General features: G+C 37.5%; 1 protein-coding gene across 4 annotated transcripts in view; it reads left to right on the forward strand.

The window, feature by feature from the left end:
- The window catches only part of LIN9 (lin-9 DREAM MuvB core complex component), a gene marked incomplete at both ends in the record, with an annotated part of 39,521 nt that overhangs the window by 13,726 nt on the left and 3,579 nt on the right, over positions 1–22,216 (forward strand). The window contains 8 exons of one of the 4 annotated variants that reach the window (XM_079532955.1): positions 1,427–1,531; positions 3,391–3,524; positions 6,278–6,403; positions 13,603–13,760; positions 14,963–15,096; positions 16,041–16,160; positions 16,341–16,442; positions 21,039–21,119. In XM_079532955.1, the coding sequence (XP_079389081.1) occupies positions 1,427–1,531; positions 3,391–3,524; positions 6,278–6,403; positions 13,603–13,760; positions 14,963–15,096; positions 16,041–16,160; positions 16,341–16,442; positions 21,039–21,119 (960 nt within the window). The remainder of the gene's footprint in view (positions 1–1,426; positions 1,532–3,390; positions 3,525–6,277; positions 6,404–13,602; positions 13,761–14,962; positions 15,097–16,040; positions 16,161–16,340; positions 16,443–21,038; positions 21,120–22,216) is intronic. The other 3 variants (XM_079532956.1, XM_079532957.1, XM_079532958.1) reach the window with 3 other exon arrangements.

Here is a 22,216-nt window from a genome sequence, read left to right on the forward strand (position 1 = left end):
TGGGCACTATTCAGTTACCATGCTAATATATAGCTTCTCTGTTCAATGTGTGTCTCTCTCCTGGTTCATAAAGTGTGTAAGAAATGGGAGTTTCCTTCTTCCATGTGCTTAGTCCAACACATATACAGAACTATTATCCAACTGCAAGGGGGAAAACATACTTCCCTGGGAAAGCACCGGCTATTCTCATGGCATGGGACAAGCCAATTTTTTGCTACTACTAAGGTATTCAATTAGAAACGTGTCTTTTCAGATATTTTAATCAGTTACAAGCTTATTAAATAAATTTCTCATATATAAATGCTTATTAGTGAAGTTTTATTTTTCTTTCTTGATTTATTTTATGATTGCTGCTGGGGACTTATTTTTGCTGTTAATATTCTTCATGTTGTGGGAGCTACAGATTTCATATCAATACTGATTTGCAGCATTCCACCACTTCTATTGGCAGAAATGATTTCTGCATTTGTTTGACCTTCACTCATCACCTTTGTTAATAGTTTGAATTACAATGGTGCAGCCCTGAAATTCTGCAAAGGAGAGACACTTCAATTATGATTGGCTCCTACTGCAGTTTTCATGGAAGGGAAAGCTTCTTGCTTTTAGTGTTGACAGCCAGTCAGAGATTACTGTTTTGACCTCATTGAAAACTCAAAATTTTTGTTATAGAGTAAAATGTTGAGGAATAACTAAACAGAAGTGTTAGAAAGGAGGGACAAGCTTCTTGGCACACATTTACAATATAATTTCTCATTTTTTAGTCAGCCTTCTCATTCTTTCTGGGTTAGCATGAGTAAATTTTCTCTCTTAGCATGAGTAAATTTTTGTCAGCATAAATTCTAATTTCTTCTCTTATCTGATAGCTTGATAACTTATACAAGCTTTATATTCTTCAGATGTGAACTTAGAATTCTCTAGTGTAGGTACTTCCAGTAAATTAAAAATAATAATAGTAAAATAATATACTCATATAATCCGTGCAAAAAAAATATATACAGCTAATATTTTTGATGAGAGCATACCGAAACACAGTTTAGACAATTTGTTTTACCAAAAATTTAGAACAAACTGTTTAAGAGAGGTGTTTATAACCAACATAAGTAATGTATTAAGCTTAGATATACAAGTGTTCAGACATCTAACTCATCTGGATACAAGTGGGAGTTAGGTTCTAAATTCTTGCCTGGGACTGGGCCAGCAGCAGGGTAATGGATAATGGTTAGCACTGGAAAGCCTTGATCCTTAAATTCTAAAAATTAGAATCCTTAAATTAGATCCTTAAAACTAATCCTAAAATTAGATCCTTAAAACTAGTAGGTGGCAAGAGAAAGGCATTCCATTTCTCTCACTGTGAATACCATGCATGAACAGAGAAATCTGTTTTTATTTTTTTCTTGTAATTCATTCTCAATTTTGATATGTGCAGCCCTTCAGAAATTCAAAACGGAGTCGACTCTTCTGTGAAGAAGATGACAGACAAATAAACACAAGGTCACCCAAAAGAAATCAGAAGGTTGTGATGGTTCCACAGGTACCTACATGTATGCAGATATTTTTACCAAAAACGAGAACAAGCCCATATGTTTTAGTTGAAGAATAGAATATATTTGCTTTTCAAGTTGCAGTATCTGTCTATGAATATGCCTGTGAGGAAAGATGTTGCTAGGAGTAAGCCTCAATTCAAACCAGTTTTGTATTTTCTTCATCATAACTGCGTTCCTATGATTGTTTATGAGAGCGCTTGTTCTTTTTGATGCTGGACATAAGAATACAGAGCTAGAAAGCAGTCCAGAGTTACAGCATATCTTACTCCTGCACAAATTTATTCCACTTCAGTTAAAAATTGGCAAGGGTTCTTCCCCAGACTACATCATTTATAAGACTTCTATATAAATTAATATATTTCAGTAGTTAGAAACTTGCTGTAGAGTTATAGCCTTCAATATATTCACAGCCATCTCTACCGCTGTCCTGAAATGATGCCATCCTCCAGTTCAGATAGCTCCATTGCTTGACTGTCTGCTTCTTGGTATAGCACAAAAGAGTAGCAGTTATTTTTCTTGCTCTTTATTTGCTGTGTTAAACCAGGCATCATCTGTTTCAAAGAATTGGCTCTCTGACATTCCTGTCATCCAAATCACTTCTCTGTGTACCATCACCTTGTGAGTCTAGATTTGCCACACTGAACAAGTAGTACTTGAATATGCACCTTATGAACCATACTGTGCTGTGTAGAATGGGGAAGACTTAGTAACTGCTGTTTTGCTGGATTTGTTTTGTCAAAGATGTTTCTCTCTTTTGTTACTATGATTTCTTAACAGTCGAAAGGCCTGGATAATGTCCTATGCCTAGTTCATCTGTACTTAAATTTGGCTTAGGAGGTCCCACAATTGCTAGAAAAACCTTTATGAGAGCCTACAGCTGCTTTAACACGTGGATCTTAACACTGTGCTAGCCTTTGTTTCCTGGAGTTCCAGTGGAAAAAAGGGGGGCTGTATATACCAAGTAGTGGTTAAGCATAACAGGTTGTTTCATCCCAGTTTTTTCCTGCAAGGTGCCTACCTTGTGCTTTATTCTGCTACTGCTGCTGAAGGTCTTTTGTGAGCGTTTGGGAATGGATAACAACTAATTATGGCATAGGGACCCAGTTAAACTAATGTTCTTGAAGACTGTTATGTTTTCAGTAAGCTTTTCTTTCTGTTAGTCAAGATTGCCATCCCTGTAAGGAGATTACAGAGCTAGTTTTCTAGTCTTCTTTAAACAGTTCTTAGATTATGCATGTGATCTAAGACAGTGCCTTTCTGCAGTTTATAAAATAGCTGTCAAACTTGGTTTAAACTTGATTGCTTATGTCCATGCTAGGTACTCTTCCAGTTTTTCAAAAAGTAGATGCTCTGCTTGGGGCTTTGACATTATTGTGCTAGTTTCATCTGAAGTTTAAGAGTTATCAAGAGTAGAAGCAGTAGGGCAGATGAGGTGACTGATGTTGCTGGCATTTCAGCTACCACATCACGTATGCCAACTTGAAACTATTCTGTAGTGCCTCAAACATTTGAGGCCTGTGTGTGCTTCAGTACTTGTGTACTATTATCAGCAATGTAGTTTCAGTGTTGGAAAAAGCTTTTCTTAGAAGAGCTTTGTGCGAAGATAATTTGTTGTGCTGATCCTGCTAAAGTTTGCCATCTGTTTTGCTTGATTGCATTGCTGATAAAGTGCAGTAAGGTTTATTACAGATTTGCAGCAACAACAACAAATTTTCATGTAACAATATGTGGAATTAAAATGTAGCAATAGTTAATATATGAATTTGTATCAAGAAAATCTAGTTTAATTATTTGAGTATTGAAGGACAGCAGACTGTTTAACCGTTTCCTTTGTTTTACTATATAGAAGTTTAATACAACGATGTCAACACCAGACAAGAAAGCTTCACAGAAGATTGGTTTACGGCTTCGTAACCTGCTCAAACTTCCCAAAGCTCACAAGTGGTGCATATATGAGTGGTTCTATTCTAATATAGATAAGTATGTGTCCTTCGTATAAGCATATAAATATTCTATTAGTATAGAAACAAGTTGTTTTCTGAAATTGAACCGTACATTTCTATACACTGTTTAGACACTCCAGAGTTTATTCTTGAAAATGATTTTCTTTTTCTTTTTTATAATGAGCAACCTACTTGAGTAGTTCTTTTAGTTCTTGGAATGTCTCCTCATGGAAATAATTAATTTTTTATGGCCTCTGCCTCTAGCAGTTGCAAGATTTTGTTCATTTGTTTTTAGCTTCTTAAGCATGAGGTTAGCAGAACACTTATGTTTTTTGAACCCTTGGGTCAGTGGTGTACAATGAAGATGGAAAGGAGACTGCCTCTTCAGAAGATACCCATTCCCTACAAGTTGTAAACTTTTATTACTTATATTTCTTCCCTATTGTCCCTGTTATTTTTATTGTGATTGCAAACAGACTACTGGGTTGTGACTGTTCAGCTCTTCCCTAGATGTCAGTATCTTCTTAGGTCTCCTAATATCCCAAGTTGTTTCCAAAGTCTATGCTTCAGCCTTTATTGCTTAACACCACCTAGTAAGGTGGTATAAATTGTTTACAAGAACCATTTTAACTTAGTCCTAATCAAGGAATAAAATGCAAAAATTGTTACGGATTAACTGTTGTGTGAATCACTAATGTTTAATAAATTAAAGGGTGGCTTCAGAGTTAACAAGCATTCTTTTCCAGAATTTATTCATAATTACTGTTTTTGTTTCCAAATTTAATAAGAATTGCTGCAGCTCTTTTTGTTAACTTTAGCGTGCAATCATAGCAACAGAAAAACATTTTCGAATCTGTTCACCACAACCGGAAAAATTACATGTTCATTTCAGTTTGTTCTAAATTCATCTTCTGTGGGAGTTAGATCTTTTGAAAGAAGTAGTTTTTACATGGGTTTTTTTTTCCTTTTTTTTTTTTTTTTTTTTTTTTCCCAGGAGGGAGGGAGTGGAAAGTCTACTTATTCTTAGTAGTAATTTTAGTATGTGACATATACAATCTTTTTTGTTCTTTTTCTTTTTTTTTAATTATACAACAGTCCAAGAACTTTTTATTCCCAAATGTTTGTGAAGCTTTAGATCTATCAATAAACAAACATTTGTTTTAGCAGATAAATCTGAAAATCTCTTTCATAATTATCAGTGTATGCTTGTAATGCTACTAAGTTACAATCCTGTGAAGATATTATCATAGTTTAATTTATTAAGAAACTACATTTCTATGGAAGAAGAACTTTATGTTGTTGTGGGTGATAAGATCTAGACAAGGTGAACCACAGTAAAGTTTAAAGCATAGAGCTGTCAACTGATGAAATATGGAGCTCTCTACACATCTTACAATATTTTAACCAAATCTTATCCTAAATTGACATCATCAATTTAAGTGCCAATTACTTGCTGAAATTTTGTAAAATACTTTAATCTTGGCAAATGTCATCTATGAGATTATTGGGTGATTTAAACTGTTTCAGTTGAGTTCTGTCTACGGTGCTGTACGTAGGACCATTTTTCTGTAAAATCCCATTGGCTTTGTTATGGTTGGAAACTTCTAAAGAGCATCTTACTACTACAAGGATCAGAGGGCCGCAGTTTGCTTACACCATTTCCCAGAACTTCCAGACTTGTAAATGCTGTGGGCTTACAGTTTGCCTGCTTAAAATTAAGTGACAGTAAAAATCAAATACAGATTCTTTCTCTTTCTTTCTCTTTCTTTTAAAAAGCTTTCCTTTACATGGACGTCTTATGTTACTGAAAGTAAATCTGATTAAAATAAAACTTTTTCTGTACTCCCTGATCTGTTTTTTGAACATGATTGATGACCCTTAGCAGTCATCAATCTTTCCCCTCTTAAATCCCAATGCCCTGCAGAGAATGGAGGAAAGTGGCTTTATCTAGGATGCACTACTTTTGTTTTCACCAGGTGAGATCTATTCCGGTTGCACATGGTCTGTAATGATTAACCTGCTATTAGCTAGGCATATCCATTGCAACTCCCATGTTTTCTCAGCCCAAGAAGCATGTAGGACAAAGTAAAACACAGTCGTAAAACATAAGGTGTATCTTTGTGTTATGACAGATCATAATACCTCAGAGAAGTTTGTAAGTTGGTAGGTTCTCTGAACTTTCACTTCTATTGTAGTAATCCTCTGCTTTGTCGTGGAGTCATGGTAGGATGTATATCTGGAGAGCTACAGAGACAGGTTGGCTCAATTTCTTGTAGTTTGGGAGCCTTCTGAGAATCTGATTTATTATTGAATGAATTTATGAAAAAGGAACCATTTTTCTATTCCTCAGTATCCTCTTGCACATTACTACTGTCCCTTCCTTTATTCTTAATACCTTGCTGTATCTTAATGGTTTCCTTCAGTGGGCTGCAGTGACTCTGTGACACTTTGTTGGCTTTGCTGAAGTTTCTTTTGATGCTCTTATACACATTACAAAGCAGAATGACTGTCTATGTTTCCCCATAGTAGCAAGATAGATGAACACTTTTAAACATCATTCATAGCAAGGCTCAAGCAGAACAATAGTCCTGGAAACTTTCTGTCTTTTGTTTTCAACTGACTTGATTTCAGGTTAAATTTATCTTTGAAATAGAATTAGGGATTTTTTATTTATATGTATTTGTACTTCTCATTTTCAATGTATTTCTTATTATGAATGGGCTTTTTTAAGAATCTTCTGACAAAAGTTTATTGAGTGTAGTTAATAGAGAACCAATTATATTTTAACAGACCACTATTTGAAGGAGATAATGATTTCTGTGTATGCCTGAAGGAATCTTTTCCAAATTTGAAAACCAGAAAATTGACAAGAGTTGAATGGGGAAAAATCAGACGATTAATGGGAAAACCACGGAGGTAATTTTTTTTTCCTTTTCATTTAATAACTGCACGTGGTTTCATGTTACCTGAATTGTTTTTTTTCTGGAATCATTTTGCATGTGGATAGTAAGTAACAAATGTGTGTGGAATAACTTTTTTTTAAAGTAATGTTCTCTGAGCATATACATCACTTCTCACCCCTCCGTTCTCAAAAGCTTGTACTTGAAATGTTCTCTACCCTCTCTAGATATGTGATAAGCTAAAGTATGTTGAAATTATTACTGCATCTTCTATGTTGCAGTACTTCCTGGAATGGAAAGCAGGGCAGTTTTCCACTATGTATTTTCTAGAAATAAGTAGCTCTTCATAGGGAAAACAAGTGCACATTTTCATCTCATTTATTGTATTATTTCTTTAAACTATTTTCTAGATTTTCAGCTTCTCCTGGCTTTGCTGCCAAAACAAAGAGGGGAAAACTCAGTCATACAATATCAGACATTGTGGACAAGCATCCAGTATTGAATGAAGAGAATAGTTTTTTCTCTATTTAAGAATTCTTAACTTTTAAACCCACTGTCAGAACCATTACAGCTTGGAGAAGAAAAGGTTCAGGGGGTGATCTGATCTATATGTACAAATACGCAAAGGGAGGATATAAAAAAGAGAGAGACAGACTTTTTTCAGTGGTGTCTAGAGAAAGGGTAAAATGCGGTGGGCACAAACTCAAACACAGGAGGGTGCCTTCTGAACATAAGGAATTGTTTTATTTTTTTTTCACTGTGAGAGTGACTGAGGATTGGAGCAGGTTGCCAGGAGAAGTTCCTGCCTTGGAGATGCTCAAAGGCCATCTGGACATGGTCTTGGGCAACCTGCTCTCAGTGTCCCTGCTTGAGCAGGGCAGTTGGACCAGATGTCTTCAGAGGTCCCTTCCAGCCTCAGCCATTTTGTGATTCCGTAAATTCTATAAGATCAGGAGAAAAATGGTAAATGATGTTGAGGTAAGAAAAGACTGGTTTATTAATGGAGTCTAAAGAATATAGAAATTAATTATTAAAATAATCAAACTAGTTTAAGCTTAACTGTGATATAGCTTTTAGTTTCTCTTCGCTATGCTTCTCTCGAAAAGGAAATTAGTGTAGTTGAAGGTTATAATCTTTCATTCATTCGACTTCTGCCAAAGGTACGTATCGCTATATAATGCCAACTTGCTTCATTCTACGATGCATTGGACCATTTAATTGTTACATCTTTTTTCTTTTTTTTTTAAGCTGTCACATAGAGAGGGTTGTTTTGAAGAGGAGGAGGACCCACAGTTCTAAGTGGGCAAAAAGTTCTTTCACATAAATTCTGAAGTTAGAACCATGTGACTGGATATAATCTGATTTTGTTTGTTAACCAAAAGATTATGTGATCCTGCCTTATGTCAATTAGGCATTTCTGCCTGTTTTTTTTTTTTTTTTTTTTTAATAATTTAAAACAAGAAAATATTGTCAATATTTTTCAAGATCTCAATAGAGTTCTTTTGTCTCGGTTTTAAAAGATTTTGAATGATTCTAAATCATTCAAGTGCTTTATCAAATAATTTTAATCTACTTCTGGAGTATAGTTTTTTATTATTTCTCTGTTGGAAATTTCTGATATCTGTCCACAGTCAGGTGCAAGTAAGATAAATACCATGGTAATACTGATATTTCCTCAGGAGGGAGAAGAAATAATGATATTTCACATTCATAGTGTTGATGGCAGAAAATAAGTGTCTCTGTGTGATAGCTGTCCACAAGGTTATTGTCTTTTTTTTCTTTCTTCTTCCATTTTGTATTATTAAATATAAATTAAATATATTGTAGTATTTTCTTATGTCTGCTGCTATGTTAAACATCCCATCACACCAGCAACAATGTGGTTGGATAGCACAGCAGTATTCTTCCTGGGAACCCACAAAGCTTGTAAGATTCCAGAAGGCTGTGAGAATATGTGCTACAAGAAAAAGAAGAGGAAGTTGTTAGTCTTGTCTACTCTATATAAATTTCACTGCGGTTGTGAAATAGGAATGAACATAAATTAAGTATAGGTATGCTTGTCCTGACATTATATGATGATGATGATCCCCCCCGTGTTTATTCAAATGGTGATGTCCAAGGTAGAAACTGAGAGGCTTCTTAAGAGATTGAACACTTAGATGGAAAAATAAGGAAGTTGCAGTGTGATCTCTACATAGTTTTTGCCTTAACTTTTCTTCATAGTAATGGTACAAAAATGAAAGAACATTTTGGAGAGAACATTTAGGAGATTTCCCATAACAGAAGGTATCACAGAATCACAGAATCACAGAATCACAGAATCACAGAATCACCCGGGTTGGAAGGGACCTCAAGGATCATGTAGTTCCAACCCCCCTGCCTAGCAGGGCCACCAAACATACACATTTAGATCAGGTTGCCCAGGACCCCGTCCAACCTGGCCTTGAACACGTCCAAGGACGGGGCATCCACAACCTCCCTGGGCAGCCCGTTCCAGGGCCTAACCACTCTCCTCGTAAAGAACTTCCCCCTAACATCCAACCTAAATCTTCCCTCCTTCAACTTGGATCCATTTCCCCTAGTCCTGCTATTGTCAGCCCTTATGAAGAGTTTACTCCCCTCCTGGGTGTAGGTTCCCTTCAGGTATTGATAGGCTGCAATGAGGTCGCCCCGCAGCCTTCTCTTCTCCAGGCTGAACAAGCCCAACTCCCTCAGCCTGTCCTCATAGGGGAGGTGCTCTAGCCCCCTGATCATCTTAGTCGCCCTCCTCTGGACCCTTTCCAAAATCTCCATGTCTTTCTTGTACTGAGGGCTCCACACCTGGACACAGTACTCCAGATGGGGCCTCACAAGAGCCGAGTAGAGAGGGACAATCACTTCCCTGTCCCTGCTGACCACCCCTCTCCTGATGGAGCCCAGGATCCCATTTGCCTTTCGAGCTGCCAGAGCGCACTGCTGGCTCATGTTGAGTCTCTCGTCCATCAGGACCCCCAGGTCCTTCTCTGCCGAGCTGCTCTCAAGGACCACTCCTCCCAGCTTGTACGGGTGCCTGGGGTTCTTCCGGCCCAAATGCAAAACCTTGCACTTTGCCGTGTTGAACCTCATTAGGTTCACCCGAGCCCAGCTTTCCAGCCTGTCGAGGTCCCTCTGAATGGCATCCCTTCCTTCCACCGTATCAACCGCACCACTCAGCTTGGTGTCGTCAGCAAACTTGCTGAGGGTGCACTCAATTCCCTCATCGATGTCATTGATAAAGATGTTAAAGAGCACCGGTCCCAAGACAGACCCTTGGGGGACACCACTTGTTACCGGCCTCCACCTGGACATAGAGCCATTGACCATCACCCTCTGTCTGCGGCCTTTCAACCAATTGCTTATCCATCGGGTCGTCCACCCATCAAATCCACTTCCCTCCAATTTGGAGATGAGGATGTGGTGGGGGACCATGTCAAAGGCCTTGCTCAGGTCCAGGAAAATGACATCGGTCGCCTTCCCTTCGTCCACCAATGCCGTCACTCCATCATAGAAGGCCACAAGATTAGTTAGGCATGACCTTCCTTTGGTGAAGCCGTGCTGGCTGTCTCGGATCACATGCTCATTCTTTATGTGATCGAGCATGTTGTCCAGGAGGATCTGTTCCATGATTTTCCCAGGCACGGAGGTGAGACTCACCGGCCTGTAGTTCCCCGGGTCCTCCCTGCTCCCGTTCTTGTATATGGGAGTGACGTGACCCTTCCTCCAGTCGTCCGGGACCTCACCTGACAGCCACGACTTCTCAAATATGATGGAGAGCGGCTCGGCAACCACCTCAGCCAGCTCCTTCAGGACCCTGGGATGCACGCCATCCGGCCCCATAGACTTATATTTATTCAGTCTAAGGAGGCACTGTCGGACTTGCTCTGCCCTTACAGTGGGGAGGGATTTACCTCCTTGGTCCCCACATAGAGGTTTGGGGATGCAGGGCTCAGGGACGTGAAAAAGACTAGAATCCTGGCCACCAGTGAAGACCGAGGTGAAGAATTCATTCAGCACCTCAGCTTTTTCTTCATCTGTTGAAGCCAGTTCTCCTTTTAAATTTACCAAAGTAGGTACACCCGTTTTGGCCTGTCTCTTCTGGCCAATGTACCTGTAGAAGGTTTTCTTATTGTTTTTCACATCCCTTGCCAAGTTCAGTTCTGCCTGCGCCTTGGCTTCCCTGATCCCACGTCTGCAAGTCCGGACAGCATCCCTGTACTCTTCCCAGGTGACACAGCCTTGTTTCCAGAGCTTGTACACCCCTTTCTTCGCCCTCAGTTCTCTCAGCAGGTCCTTGCTGAGCCATGCCGGTTTCCTACCTCGCCTGCCCACTTTCTTATTCAGAGGAATGGAGACCTCTTGTGCTTCCAGGAGGGCATCCTTGAAGAGCAGCCAGCTCTCCTCAACATCTTTGTCTTTGAGGGCGGCGCGCCAGGGGATCTTGGCCAGCAATCCATTGAGTAGCTTGAAGTCTGCTCTTCTAAAGTTCAGCGTCCTGATCCTGCTCTTTGCCAGGCCCACATCGCTTGAGATCACAAACTCAACCAAGGCGTGGTCGCTGGAGCCCAGGCAGCCTCCAACTTTGACACCTTTGATGATCTCCTCAGCGTTTGTGAGCAGCAGGTCCAGCAACGCTTCACCTCTGGTCGGTCTGTCCAATACCTGAACCAGAAAGCTATCGTCAATGGATTCCAAGAGCTTTCTGGAGCTCTTGCAGCTCGCCGTGTGGTTTTCCCAGCAGATGTCCGGATGGTTGAAGTCCCCCACCAGGACAAGAGCCCTTAAATACTTTTCCCTTCCCATGACCCACAGTATCTGGGACAGTCTTTCTAAAGGCATCTGAGCTAGCAGTGAAAAATTCCTGATGCTTCTGTTGTAGGGCCTTAAGAATTGGTGGTTAGTATTTCAGGCTTTGAATTTCTAAGGGCATGAGTCAAAGAACATCAGACAGTATCTGCTGTTCCTGAAGTAAGATCTTGTGCATAATTACAAGATCTAATACTAAATTCCATTCTTGCCTTTTTGTTTCTCTCATTTTTTGTCTTGCTGTGATAAGTTATTTTGTTCTCCTCAATGGAGCTGAAAGCTCTGACCTATATTTTGCTAGTTCATATTCATAGCCTATGGCAAGGATTATTTCACACTTTTTCCTCTCCAAAAATAAGTATGAAGAAAATAATATCTTTAAGAATATTGAAGTAAGCTTTGCATAAATCCTCAGCCACCATCTATCTTTACCACATCCCTTTCCAGATATTTTGAATTTCTTATGGGGATCATTAGGTAATACACAACTCCAGGTAAATACGTTTTGCTCTTCAGTAGTAAACTGGTGAATGGACACATGCCCACTGTTGCTCAGTCTACACAGAGTACAGTTTCTAGACTACACAAAGAATAGAATCACAAAATCATTAAGGTAAGAAAAGATTTCAAAATCATCTAGTCTAACTGTCCACTTACCACTTGTATTGCCTACTAAACCATGTCCCTAAGTACTTTGTCTGCCTTTTCCTTAAACACCTCCAGGCACCATGATTCTGCCACTTCCCTGAGTGATGACTTCTGTGGTGATAGTGATTTGAAAACCTAGAAAAGGAACTTTCTCTGCAGTGAATTGCTGTGCAGGTCTGAGGGAAGTACTTCATTGATTCAATTTGTTCCTCTTCCTGCATTTTTATATGTCTTTTGTAGGACTAAGATCTCAGTGAGCATGCTGAGCAACACAAACACTCCATTCCCCATGTAACTTTGAAACCATGTGTAAGACAAAAGGCCATGATGCATGCACATGGACAAGCAAGTGTAAAACCACAAGTCAGTGCAAAAGGACTCAGCACATTGACAGCTCAATTCCTGTGATCATATATATTGCAAGAAAGAGAAATTTTGGAGATTAGCAAAGTGGCTTTGTGAAACAGTTTGAGGGATATACAGAAGAAAACATGAATGTTTATTTCAGCATATAATAAGAGCAATCAGGAGACTTGGAAATAGAGGAGCTGGCTGCTCAATACTACATGAGAGAAAAATAACTAAGCAAGATCTTTATGAGTTTTTAAAAGGAAAATAGTTGGTGGTATGGAATGGGGAACCAGTGGAGAAACTTTCACTGTTGTCTAAAATAACCTCGTAAAATAGCACTTTTTATTGATCACTGATCAACATTTAACGAATAAGTTCTACAGAGGATGTTTAAATTGCATTTGACTACAGTAAAATGAAGAAAGTTGTAGTAAATTATTTCATAAATAACTGCTTCTGCAATTATGCAGACCTGTGATAGCATCCGTACTCCTTTAAATGGTTTCTGTTGTCCACACAGGAATGGTTCCTTAATTAATGAGGAATAGAGATAGGAGCAATGTCTTTATTCTTTCAGTATTATTCTCATGTATCATTCCTATTCAGGAGATTAAAAGTGAAAATGAATAAAACCAAATAAGGACCTTGTGAGTCTGCAGTATCTTAAATTACAGTCTAAGACCAAAGCAAAGGGAGAGATGAATGTTAGAGATGATCTGATTTTACACAAGAACCCCTGTTCAAACAAATTTATACTGGTACTGTGATCAGTGTCAGAACAATTAATCTACGTAATAGAGATTTGCGTCTAAGAGGTACTCGGCGTGAATGCAAGTAGAAGAGACAGGGAAATGCCCTTTTATGTTGAGTCTGCTGCCCTTTCATGCTAAGTTTAACCTTCAAACAGTTGTACTGTGTACAGTAGGTGCTGGCAGGCAGGTACCTCACAGTAAATCCCGAGTACAAGCGTTGAGGTGGTGTTCAGGATAGGCTGGATGTGAGGCTTGCTTCAGCTTTGTTGTGAAGCCAGATGGACCACTGTAAGCAGAAAAAGTCCTCAAAAGTTGTACTCTTTTGAAATATTAATGCAAACGGCATACCTGAGTCCTTCTGGTTGTTCTGTGGATGGTCCAATGTTTGTTTAGGTTTGTTGCTGTTTTTTCTGTTGTTGTAATTTTGTTTTAAGTAAACTGTTACTCTAGGAGCAATAATTCCAGAGACTCAGACCATCTAAATCTGTTCACCAAAATCTTTCTCTCTTGAGCACTTCTCTCCAGGCTTTTTCAATTACTCTCACTGAGTTGTAAACTGTGCTTATTTGTTTGCTATGTCTTTGTATATGTATGTCCTCAGTGTCGAATCTAAGTATAGTTTTTTTACCTTATGGTATTGTAGGTGCTCCTCTGCGTTCTTTGAGGAAGAAAGATCAGCATTAAAACAGAAGCGGCAGAAAATAAGACTTTTGCAGCAGCGTAAAGTTGCAGATATTTCACAGTTCAAAGATCTTCCAGATGAAATTCCATTGCCCCTTGTAATAGGAACAAAAGTTACAGGTAATTTCTTAAAAAAAACTAATAAACAATACCCAAGATTTTTGCAAAGATTTTGGTAAACCGTAGTCGTATATAGTGTGCATAGATAAAATAAACTTAAAACATTAAAAATTCATTGCTTTTGTTGCTGGCTCATTGAGAAAGTGCTTATAATGATTACCTAGTATTTGTAAAACAGTGACGTGGTTTTGAGATATGATCTTGTGGTTTATTATGTCTGGTGTTGAAACTGTAGTTGTTTATTTTTATTGTTGGTATTGTTTGGGTTTGTTTTGTTTGAAGTAAAGAATATCCAACAAATCCTAGAGAGGCTTCAATGCCAAGAGCATAGTGCTGTCTGAAAGTTTAAAATATAAGCTAATATAAAACTTAAGCTTTATTTTCCATAAATATAAAATGACGTCTCAAAACAAACCTACAATTCATACTGCAGAGTAGTTGAATACATATGCTAAATAGGACATTGTCTTATAGAAAAAAATACTAATACCCGAGGAAGGAATCTTGTTAAAAAAGCTCCTTTGTAAAGGAAATTCAGCTTTGCTTTATTTTGTAAAACCTCTTAAATTCCTCCTTCCTGTCTGTGAAGCAGGATACTTTTCACGTGAGCAAAATATCTCCCACTCTAGCCTCTTCTGTTCATTGCTTTCTGAGTTCTTCAGCATCACTGTCCTTAATTCTTGCTGAAAAAGCAGGCATGCAAAGCACCCTGTATCTTCTCACTCTCCTAGAGCTACATCCTTGAATTTTGCTCTAAATCTTCTGAGTATGCCATCATCAGTGCAAGTGGTCATAGAGAAATAGTATGCAAAATCATTCCAAAATTGATTTTTGCCTGCAAAACCTAATTGTCAGAAGGAATTGGGTGTTAAATAGTATTTTGTCTAGACGTAAATGTAGTGCTGAAGATTGGATGTGGGAAATGTTTGACTTGCAAAACTAAATTTGACAAAAATTGGGTAGTGTTGCTAGCGGATACAGTTTTTTTTTTCCTGGGCTTACAATTTTTTCATCTAATCTAGTCAGTTTTGTTTGTTTGCTTTTATATATGTACTGGATGGTGCCGAGGTTACATGCAGAAGATTTGCTACATCTGTTCTTCTCTGTGACATCAGAGCATTATAATATTTGCGATTTTGTGGAGGTTTTTGTTATTGATATATTTTTTCTTTCATTTGTGTTTTTTTTTTGTTTGTTTTTAGCACGATTACGAGGTGTCCATGATGGGCTATTCACAGGACAGATAGAAGCAGTAGACACTCTTAACGCTACGTACAGAGTCACTTTTGACAGGGCAGGTCTTGGAACACAGACAATCCCAGATTATGAAGTTCTTGTAAGTAGTAATGATACATTCTCAAAATAGCTGTAATGCAAATTCTTTTTTTTTTTTTTTTTTAATCTACAGTTGTATCCTTTAATCTAGAAGAAGAAAATTCAAAGGATTGATTACATCCAGAATAGTGTTGTCATAAACCAGAAACAAGCATAACAGATGTATGGGAATTTCTGGGAGAATGAGTTTCTGCTGATGATTGTTATATAGAATCACTTTTTCTAATACAAATGTAATGACTCAAGCTGAAATAACAAAATAGAGTTACTGTTTTAGACTGAGTATGAAGAAGTATAATGAGTAATGTAAATTTTCAAAGAAAATTCTGCTGTGGGATCTAGGCAGAATTTCTAGAGTTGTTCAAGGAACCCTGGCTCTTTGTAATTTGCCAAAGTCAGGAAAGGCTTGAGATAGTTGGAAGCAAGTATTATATGTTGATTGAGTAATTTTGAAACATTTATGGTAATGAAACTAATTGTGAAAATGCTACTTCAGCCAAAAAAAATTGAATTATTTCCCAGCTCTCATGCTTTTGTATTGATTTATGAACTTCAGGGAATTGTTTCTGTTAAATAGTCTGGCCTAGACTGCACGATTTTTAGAGGGCAGCATGTTCTTTTGTATCTTGTATATCATTTGGTCTACTAAAGGAAGATAAAATTGTCTGAGGTCTACTCTCTCTTGCAGGATTTGGGTTGGTGGGGTTTTTTGTTTGTTTTAATGCATTGCTATAACACTTTTCAAATTCCAACAGTGGAATATAGTTTTGAAGCTGCCACTAGCCCGAAAGCAAAATGCTTTTCCTTTTTGTTGCTTGGGCCTGGAGCATGGGTGGGCATGGCTAATCCAGATTCCAGAAATAAAATATGTATTTGAGAAGGTATGTTAAGCTTTTAAATTAGCCGGGCACCTGAAGAATATCCTTATTTTTCTTGTCATTGCAGAGTAATGAACCTCATGAAACCATGCCAATCGCTGCCTTTGGGCAGAAACAACGGCCTTCTAGGTTCTTTATGACCCCTCCCCGGCTGCATTATACACCTTCACTCCAGTCTCCAATTACAGTAAGTTGTTTATTTCCTGTAATTTATAATATTGTTCAGAGAAATATTTTATGATAAATCTTGAAGCTGTTAGCTTCAAGGCCTTTGACGTAAGTTTTCTCAGATTCCTCAATAAGGTAATTTTAGCAAATCCCTCTAAAAAAAAAGAAGCTAATAAATGAAATACTCTTTCTTGTATAGGACAGCGATCCTTTATTAGGACAGTCGTCGTGGAAAAACAAAATTTCAGGCACAGACAGTGAAACGCTAGGTGGCTTTCCAGTAGAGTTCCTCATTCAAGTGGTAAGTGTTAACTTCTGCTCTTAATTTTGTTGTGTATTGCCCTTTCTGTGCTTATTCTGCCCATTCTTCTGCAGTTAAATGAAATTCTGGTGATATCTGAAAGATAGTAATATCAAAATGATTAAATTATCAGAAGAAATTAGTAGTACATTTTTAAGTTTTTTCCTCATTTATTAATAAACTTTAAAATTTGTTGCTCTTTTCTCAGACCTCAGAAAGGCCTTATGTCTCCAGAAGTCTCTCTTATCTTTCCTAGTTCTACCAGTGGTCTAAAAAGATATAATTTTTGCCTCCAAATCCAAATTGTTTTATGATTCATCTTCATGAATTAATTCTTCTGTGATTTTTGTACAGCAGTTCAGAAAATTATAGGCGAATGATGTTAAGAAGATGAGATTTATTGAATATCAAATATAATCTAAGCAATTTATTACTCAGGATGATGAGATAACGTAATTGATCGTGTGAGCTTGGTTTATAATCTATGATTGAATTATTTAATGATGAAAAGTAGTTTGAAATGTGCTACAAGAAATTGGAATACTCAGTGTTAAAATTATTTAGAATTGAGATGTGTTCTTGTATACATTGAAAATCTGATAAAAGTTTACAATTGGCTCAAAGAATCCAGTTGTCTGTGGTTCCCACTGGTACAGTACATGTTGACCTTTCAGCATAATTAATTTTACTTAACAGAATGATTTATTCAGTTTTTTGCAGTAATACTGCGTGAAGCCAGTCTTGGAAAAAGTGCTCTGGCATCTGGCTTAGCCAAAAAAACTTGAATTAGAGACAGTCATCCTAAGATTGGTTACGTTAAGAAATGAAATAAACAAAAGATACAGTCTTTGCTTATGCTACTAAGCTGGATCTGCAGCTATCATCCTCCTAGAGTCACTGAGTATCATCAGTGAAGCTTTATGACTTTGGTACTACACTGCTCCATTTGTGAAAGTGTTTCTGTATTTCAAATCTGAAAACTGTATAATTTCTGTCATGTTTAGTGGTACACCATTACTCATTATCAGGAAACCTGAAATTTTTAATCTGAGATTTTGAAGTGAAGGCACTCGAGAGGTACTGTGTTAAGACATTTTTTGCATGAAGATTGTCAAGTTTTTTGAAAGAAGTGAAGCTGTGGATTTTTTGCATTGGTTTGTGATTATACTTGATTGAGGTTTCTGATACAGGTGTCAAGAGGCTTAAAACAAATTTTATTGTGGGAGTTTACATTATTTTTAAGCTTAGAGCATTGACATACTTGTTAAAAGTGAAGAATGATTCTGAAACCAGTGTTGCAAAATACACGGTGATCAATGAATATTGATCACTCTGCATTCACTAATGCAGAAGTAGTTTTATGTTAAAGACCACTGTTAAACAGTTCTGTCTTTTTTTTTTGTGCTCTGCTGCAGTAAAAATGTCAAAGCCCTCATTTGATTTAATGACGACTCAGCAGTTAAATGGTCAGAAAATCTTTCTGTGAAGGAAAACTTCAGAACAATTATGATTAGGACATAGCTTATGATACCATAAAATAAACAATTTCATGGAAAAGCTGTATTGGGGACAAGAGATTTAAAGAAAAACATAATTGTGTACCTTTAAAAAGGTTTCAGCCAAGCCTTTTAGTTCTCTTTTATGGGTTCCAAAACTAATTCACAGCAAAAGGAAATGTGGCCAGAAATATGTGCAGTGATTAAGTAATGAGAACATTGTCCTTAAGTACAACTTGGAGTTGTATGCAAACACTCAGTCTTGTAGCAACCACTTTTCAACAGCACTGTTGATTTTTATTTTTTTTTTAATTAATATTATTTTAATTTCTGCATATTTATACTTTGCCATCGGGCTTCTTTCTGATCCTTACTGTGGACAAAGATATGCTTTTCTCTTTGTTTGTTTCTTTGGGTTTTGGTTTGGGAAAAGATTAAATTTAGACTGGGAGGGAAGCAATCCAAGACCAAAAAAATGTTTGCAGTGTAACTGCATGTCCAGTAGAGGGAGAATGTTAATGCAGTACAGTCAGAGAAGTGTATCAGTCTGATGACTGTGGAAAAAGAAGTATCTTCTCATCTTGAAGACAGGAAGAAAGAGCTATGAATGCTAGATTTTTGTCTGGTTTTGTGTGTGAGAGAGTTTTTGAAATATGTTCCCCATCAAGTTATTGCATACACTGAAATGCTTGTATTCACGTTGTTTATTTTTTAACTCAAAAAATATACAAAATACTAGGCATGCTCTAAGGATTGTGCCTTCATGTCTTTTAATTTTCACATCGGGAGGAGTATTCTACTAAAACATCTTTTCCAGTTTAGTGAGAACTATTTAACAGTAAGCAGGAAGAGTTATGCTGAAAATGAAGCTGCTAGGCTAGAGTTCCTCAAGGAGGAGAAGACTGACCTGAACTAAGGTATTCACTGCTGATACTGGCAAATGAAAAGTGTGTTCTGTTTAATAAAATGTAGCACTGGAAGAAAGTTGGTCAACATCTTAAGACAGCAGAAGATCAGAGTTTCTTGTAGGGAAAATTAAATTACGTTGACCACTGGAGTACTTCTAGAAGTAGGGTGAATATAATGTAACAACGAAGGTCATGGACTGGATCACATCCTTGAATATATATGAACATCATCATAGAAGCTTATCACCAAGTAATCGTTCCCAAAACTTGCAAGATAAAATAGCCTGCGCTAAGCTGGGAACACACCAGCTTCATCAGAGGGGCTTAAATATATTAGTTGCTGGGTGGTGATGACAGCATAGCTTGGCAAAGAACTTTTTGGCAGCACTGTCAGAGAGTATTCAGTACTTTCCCTCCTCCCAGATGCCATTTGCCAACACCTCTGAGTTTAAGTATAGGTGTTTGCATTGGTTTAATTACATCTATTTACTTCACGTGGGCACCGTGAGGCTTATTAAATGTTTATGTACAGGCTTTGAGAGATTTGCTTGGAAAGCAGTGCAGAAAAACTGTATGTTAATCTTCCTGTTGACTCACAGTATCGCGCCCCTGTTATGATAAGATTAATTTTGAGAACTAAAAGCCAGTTCCATTTAATTTAAAGATAATGCTGATGTTTGTTAGATACCTAATCAGCACAAAAACTTGAATGTCCAGCTGTATTGGCCTCTGTGGGCTGTAAAATACAGTACTGTAGTTTCCCAATGCTTTCCTTTCCTTACCTTTTCTGTAAAAAGAATATATACCAAATATTCCTAGAACTACTTGAATATAACTACTTTCTCTCTGTTTTGAACAGAGCATATTAAGTTGTGCTTCCATGGAAGTCTTAAACTGAAAGAATCCTTTTTCCTTATTTGCATAGCATGCCAAGGATGGACTTTGCTGTACTCGTGTCAGTAACAATCAAATTATCATTATCCAGGCAATGCCTCCTATCCAGGTAGAGAGGTACATCTGGATCAGCTGTATTATTGCTGGGATGCCCTTAGGGTTTAATTCTGCAGCTTTCATTTCCTTGCTCTATATTCAGGTGCTATTAATTTTAAAAGCTGCTTTTTTTTTCCCATGAGAAAGTGTAATGCCATCATGTGCATTTGTGTGGCAGTGAACTAGATCAGGGAAATAATCCATCTCAAAAGTAACGATTTAAAAACATTTTTCCTGTCTTTCCTGAATGTATTGTTTATCCTTATTTTCCTTATGTGGTTTTCCATGTAGCTGCAAAACTGCTTGTGCTGGCTCACCATGAGTGTTGGGGGAAAGTACAAGGCTAGAAGCAAGCAGAAGGAATGGGAAAAGTACCTATGCAGTATTGCATCACATGGCGTATGTTGAACCAGGAGTTCCTATCTCTGCCAGTCTTCTGTTCCCCTTCTAGGATGCAGTTAAACCCTTTGAAATTTTTTAAAACCTGACATCTTGGCTCTGTTAATAACAGTAACAAAACCGTTGTTGATTGAAGTGAAGCTAAAATTTCTCTCTGTGGGCTTGAGAGAGTATGAACAGTTTTAGAAGCGATGTATGTGCTGAGAGCAGTCCCAGTGATTTCCTCTTCAGCCTGTTAGGTCCCCAGGGCAGAAGAACAGGATATACGCGTTCTGAAAGAAACAGGAAAAATGGAATGCCCAGGGCAGGACTGTAGGAAGTAGATCCAATCTGTATACCAGGTTTTATTGCAAGAATGTACCCAAAGAGCTAGTGATCAGTCCAGGGCACAGCTGAGAACAGGCTAGAATTCTGAGCAAAAGCTATGGAAGGACAAGTGCTGTTAATTGCAGTACATGTTATCACCATGATGGTACAGCTTTCCTTCAGGCTAGAAGAAAAATTAGGTTCTTGATTCTTCTGCCTCTAACAATATAAACTGTGTTAGTCTTCCTGGAGGGAATTCCAGCTGATGGATTTCAGCTTTCTCCAATCTAAGGTACTTGAAAATGCTTTTAAAAGCCTCTGAAATATCCATTGTTTAGTCTCAATTAATTTTTATTTCTACATTTTGATGCTATAGACAACTGAGAAATGTATTTTAAAATGGTAAAAAATACATCCACTTTATTATCTTGAATCTGTATGCAATTTCAGAACTACATAAGGATCTGCTCATTCTAAAAAGAGCTCCTTTGTTTTAGACCAGATTATCGAAAATCCTTATGATCAAGAAGGAACACATCAAACAGTTAAGAGAGATGAATACGGAAGCAGAAAAGCTGGTAAGATTGTTCTCAAATCTTAAGGATATACTTTAATAGCTAGTGCAAATTGATACAATTAAAACAAAGTCTAGATAAAAAGCTCCTTATTGCTTTGTATAATGTTTGAGTTTTTAAATTAGTTTTTTAAGGTAAGTCAGAGAGGTCAGTTGCTTTAAAAGCATTGTGCTTTGGGAACATGTTAATGTTGGCATTGGTATAATATTTCCTTGTTTTATGTGTCAATTGACGATGATGTTTCCTTGTTTTGACAGTTGATATATACTATGCACTTTAAGGATTTGGGGAGTCAGTAAAGCATTTGTCTTATTTTGTAGATGGTAGGTGTGCATTTAGGCTTTTGGACAAAGTGATAACTCAGTTCAGATTTTTTCTACATGAATCTCTGAGTGCCCTTGACCTGCATTTAAAATTACAATATATGACCAGCTACAGCATAATTATCAGGAGCAGGACAGTTTTCTTGCTAGGCTTTATCTAGTCATCAGTCTGTGAATCAAAATTACAAGAATGCCTCTTCTACCACCCATGACTATCAATCAACTTGAAAGTGGAAAGCTATCAGTCTCAACCTTCTGCTAATGTCCATTCAGATAGTGGTCTCTACCGTGTACAGACAGAATGTTGAAGTCCAGAGAGGAAAAAGAATCCCTTTTATTTCTTTAAACCAAAAATGCTGATTTTTATTTTTTTTTAATATAAAATATTTGAATGTTGAAGACTTTATTGTGGTGTGGTTTTCTTCTTTATCCCTTTGGTGGCAATGTGCACATTATTATCGTGCTACCTATTGCCCCAAGGCTGCTCTTCAAAACCTTGTTATCAGTTCAGTTGTTATATTATTTCTCCTGTATGTCAAATGCTTTGTCTTTTAATTGTGCTTAATAAAACTAATAAAGTAGATGCAAAAAGAGGCAAGATTAAGACATGCTACTGCAGACTGTAATTCTGATGCAGAAAAATTACCAGCTCTCCTTATTAGAAACAATAAAGCTATCTGTTCCAACTGAGTTGTCTTTACCTTTGTAGGGGTAAAAAAATCCATAGGAAGGGCTGAGTTTTCACTAGCTTTCCTCTAAACAAAAATCCAGATATTA

Source organism: Tetrao urogallus (assembly GCF_951394365.1).
Source record: "Tetrao urogallus genome assembly, chromosome: 2".
Lineage (NCBI taxonomy): Eukaryota > Metazoa > Chordata > Aves > Galliformes > Phasianidae > Tetrao > Tetrao urogallus.